Source organism: Rhinopithecus bieti, unplaced genomic scaffold (genome assembly GCF_001698545.2).
Source record: "Rhinopithecus bieti isolate Rb0 unplaced genomic scaffold, ASM169854v2 scaffold_30337, whole genome shotgun sequence".
Classification (NCBI taxonomy): domain Eukaryota; kingdom Metazoa; phylum Chordata; class Mammalia; order Primates; family Cercopithecidae; genus Rhinopithecus; species Rhinopithecus bieti.
Genome location: NW_016813238.1, coordinates 427,289 through 431,983, shown reverse-complemented (window position 1 = coordinate 431,983; position 4,695 = coordinate 427,289). Strand labels below are relative to the sequence as shown.

At 43.6% G+C, this 4,695-nt stretch overlaps 2 protein-coding genes across 2 annotated transcripts in view; one reads left to right on the top strand and one right to left on the bottom strand.

Moving 5' to 3' along the window:
- The window catches only part of UBA2 (ubiquitin like modifier activating enzyme 2), a 57,924-nt gene that overhangs the window by 30,479 nt on the left and 22,750 nt on the right, over nucleotides 1–4,695 (bottom strand). Inside the window, 1 exon segment of the mRNA XM_017847872.1 lies at nucleotides 1,591–1,690. Coding sequence (XP_017703361.1) covers nucleotides 1,591–1,690 — 100 coding nt within the window.
- Nucleotides 4,352–4,695, top strand: part of LOC108512578 (interferon-induced transmembrane protein 3-like) — a 2,636-nt gene continuing 2,292 nt past the window's right edge. The window contains exon 1 of the mRNA XM_017847863.1: nucleotides 4,352–4,692. Coding sequence (XP_017703352.1) covers nucleotides 4,445–4,692 — 248 coding nt within the window. The 5' untranslated portion in view covers nucleotides 4,352–4,444. The remainder of the gene's footprint in view (nucleotides 4,693–4,695) is intronic.

Sequence of the window (4,695 nt, the reverse complement as noted above, 5' to 3'; positions counted from 1 at the left end):
TATATATATATATTAGAAATTTCACTGATAAACATCATTCCTCTACTGTGCTCTATTTAACAAGTTCAATCCCCAACCATTAAGAAATCAAATATGAAATAAATTCCATTAAAATAATTATCATGGGGCCGGGCACGGTGGCTCACGCCTGTAATCCCAGCACTTTGGGAGGCCGAGGCGGGTGGATCATGAGGTCAGGAGATCGAGACCATCCTGGCTAACACAGAAAACCCCGTCTGTACTAAAAATACTAAAAATTAGTCGGGCGTGGTGGCAGGAGCCTGTAGTCCCAGCTACTCAGGAGGCTGAGGCAAGAGAATGGCGGGAATCTGTGAGGCAGAGCTTGCAGTGAGCCGAGATGGCTCCACTGCACTCCAGCCTGGGCGACAGAGCGAGACTCCTTCTCAAAAACAAAACAAAACAAAAAACTGTTAAAGCTGAGATAGGAAAGGTACAAGACCACCTCAGAACCTCATAGGATTACTGGGAGATTCAAAGATATAATGTTGATAAAATGATAAATAAGCATTATGCCCAGCACCCAGTGAGAACTCAGTAAGCGGACACTACTACAGTCATAATTAAATCTGTTTGATAACTATCTCCAGATTGTTGAGAACTGCTCTAAAATGATATCCCAAGTCTCCCGCGATCTTTTAAGTTTCAATGGGTGCTATATTGCTGTGCATAAATTAATCCTAATATAGTTCAGATAAAGGAGAGACAAGAAGTGTTGAAGGTGAGTGGGATAAGAAAGCAGCCACAACAATTGTTCTCCTGCATTTAAAATTTTAAAATGTGCTGAAGCACAGTGGCATACAGTCCCAGCTACTCAGGAGGCTGAAGCAGGAGGATGGCTTGAGCCCAGAGTCCAGGGATGCCTTGCGCTATGACAGCCTGTGAACAGCCATTGCACTCAAATCTGGGCAACACAGCAAGACTACGCCTCAAAAAAAAACTTTTCATTTCTAAAAATTAAAACAAATTTAAATTAAAAATGTGTTTCTAGATTAAATCTTAAAGAGATAATCACAAGGACACAATGGTGTACATAAATAGGCCAGGTGCAGTGGCTCACGCCTGCTATCCCAGCTACTCAGGAGGCTGAGGCAGGAGAATCGGTTGAACCCAGGTTGCAGTGAGCTGAGATCATGCCACTGCACTCCAGCCTGGGCAACAGAGTGAGACTCAGTCTCAAAATGAAACACAAAGATGTACATAAATATACAGTGATCTCAAAACTTTATTTCAGGGAAAATATGAAAACACTACGTGTTAATCAATAACAGACTAGTTAATTATACTGACAAAAGCAAGTCAGAGTTTATCAATAGTATGATTCCATCACGCAGTGTATACACGACTGCCTGTGTCTGTGTGCACAGGGCGGACCACCAGAACACTCCTGAAAATGTTATTAGTGGCTATTTCTCTAACTGTGGGACTTCAGTGACTTTTGTTCTTCATACTTTTTTGCATCGTTTGAATGTATGAAGACATACCATTTTCAACCAACAACAGGGCTATACAAAGACTTTAGGCAAGGACATTTCCAGCTTATGTGTTCCACGACTAAAATGTATTCTTTACCTTGACTTTGTACTTCAGCCCAGTCCAACGGAACTGGAGGTTTCCTTTTCCGCCAGAGTTTGTCCATTGTCAACAGATACCTGATGTCATCTTTAAAAAGCTTAAAAAAGAAAGATAGATCCCATGAACCCTACAATCCCTAACTGGTAAGATACAAGAACATTCCATTGCTGATCTATTATATTACACTATGAAATCTGATTTAAAGATACATGCCATATACCAGCAGCATAACGATTTTCAAAAGAGAAAACATTTGTAAAAGGAAGTTCTAACAAAATCCCTACATTGAAAACAGTGAAATGCAGAAGTGCTCTGAGGAACGCAGAGTAAAGGAGCCCTGAACTGCTGACTGCCCCTGCCTTCCTAAGTCACTTCTCCAAAAGCTCCCCTAAAGCTCCAACGATCAGTCTGAAGCACAATCATACAAATAAATGTACACCAGCTCCGTGGGAACTACAATCACTGAGCCTAGAGATGCCAGTCAGAAATGCCTCCAAGCTCATGGGGACATGCCAATAAAGTATACAGATTTTTAAACTAAAGTGCTTCACAACAGAACTTCTGAACTGCGGTATCTTTAAAATGTGGTCTCCCCTCGAAATATAACCCACAGAAACAAGAGCAAAATAAAATAAAAAACCCCACACAATTATTACAAAACAGAAACACTACAAGTAGACAGAAAACCAACCTATGAAAAGATGTGCTAGAACTTCAAGTGATTTTAATATTTTTTTCTTTTTCCTTATCTGCATTTTCTATTGTTAATTTATTCATCACATTTATTGCTGGTACCAGGCAAGAACAGAAATTTCGCTATATTTAAAAACCACAGCCATTTCTATCAAAATATACTTCATCCATCAATACTAACTGAGCATCCTTAATCTTTAGAGAATAAGCCAAATATACAAATAATCAGAATACAATTTAGTGCGAATAGCACAAAGCCCTGGGTAATATAAGGATTTCTGGTCGAGCGTGGTGGCTCACGCCTGTAATCCCAGCACTTTGGGAGGCCAAGGTGGGTGGATCACGAAGTCAAGAAATGGAGACCACCCTGGCCAACATGGTGAAACACCATCTCTACTAAAAATACAAAAATCAGCTGGGCGTGGTGGCACGTGCCTGTAAGCCCAGCTACTAGGGAGGCTGAGGCAGGAGAATTGCTTGAACCCAGGAGGCAGAGATTGCAGTGAGCTGAGATCGCACCACTGCACTCCAGCCTGGCGACAGTGAGACTCCATCTCAGAAAAAAAAAAAAAAAAAAATTTCTATTTTATCTAAGAAATACGGAAAGAGTCTCTTTGTGACAGCAACATGTGAAATGGGTACAAAGGCAAGGCGATGAATCCACTATGACTTGGGTAACAAATGTGGCTGAAAACATTTTGTAGAGGATCGTGAAGGCTTGAACCAACAGTTTTCTAAGCCTAAGCTCCACCTCTTTCTCTTTTACGCAACTATTACTAAATATTAGGAGTCCCTCAGATTTCTGTACTGAACCATCTTTTCATTCTATCCTCCATGGTATATCTTGTCCACTTCCAGTAGTTAACCACATCTATAAACCTAGGAATCCCAAACATATCCCCAGTTGAAACCTCTCTACTCATCTACAAAAACACTTCTCTAATGTTCCAGAAGAATCTCAAATGAGTTCAAAATTGCTGTATCACCTTCTCCTACCCTCCCCCAACCCCTATACACACATCTGCTTCCCACCTCACTTATATCAGAGAACAGCACCTCTGTTCTTTGACCTGCCCAGGCTGAAGTGCAGTGGTGTGACCATAGCTCACTGAAGTCTCTACCTCTTGGGCTCAAGTGATATTCCTGTCCCAGCCTCCTAAGTAGGTAGGGACCGCAGGCTCAGGCCACCAAGCCTGGCTTTTTTTTTTTTTTTTTTTTTTTTAGTGATGGGGTCTCACTATACTGCCCAGGCTGGTCTTGTGCTCCTGGCCTCAAGTGATCCTCCCGCCTCGGCCTTCCAAAGTGCTGGGATTACAGGTGTAAGCCACAGTGCCCAGCCAGGTACCATTTTTTGTTCCACTGACCTTCACCATATACATCCAAAATCCTGTTGAGTCTACTCCTCCATGCTCCACTGGGAGTACAGATGGCCGTACTCCAGATTATTCCGGCACTGCACAACTCCAGGGGCACTGTCCCAGATTGGTTATGATCAAATATCAGATCCTAGGGTAGTGTGTGCATCCCTTCTATCCCCTTATAGTGATCCTGTAAGACTACCTTTCAATGGACTGCCACTGTCTTGCTGTAACATCCTTAACAAGGCCTAGAAAGTCTGCCTGATCTGACATCAACTTATCTCTCCAGTCATCTTTTTCCACTCTCCCCCTTAATGGGATTTATGTCAGTTTTCCAACCGAGAGTTTCCTCCCACATACTGTACCATATTCTGACTCTTATTCCTTCAAGCCTCGGGCTTAAATGTTACCTCCTCTAGAAAGCCTCTTCTGAAGCCTCTCCCTAGCAACATCTGAAATGGGTTCGCAGGCCAAGGGATGAGTCCATTAGATGAAACTTTAGTAAGGGCTGCAAAGCCTCTGAATTTAATGTCATTAAGACTTTGAAGCTGAAATTTATTGTTCAATGTTTGACTTCTCGGCCGGGCGCGGTGGCTCAAGCCTGTAATCCCAGCACTTTGGGAGGCCGAGACGGGCAGATCATGAGGTCAGGAGATCGAAACCATCCTGGCTAACACGGTGAAAACCCATCTCTACTAAAAAATATGAAAAACTAGGAGAAATCGAAACTACGAGGGAAAGGGAGGGCCCACTGAGAACCATCCCACTAACCCGACCACCGCTGGCCTTCGCAGGACACCATGAACCACACGGTCCAAACCGTCTTCTCTCCTGTCAATAGCGGCCAGCCTCCCAGCTATGAGATGCTGAAGGAAGAGCACGAGGTGGCTGTGCTGGGGGCTCCCCACAACCCTGCTCCCCCGATGTCCACCGTAATCCACATCCGCAGCGAGACCTCCGTGCCCGACCATGTCGTCTGGTCCCTGTTCAACACCCTCTTCATGAACCCCTGCTGCCTGGGCTTCATAGCATTCGCCTACTCCGTGAAGTC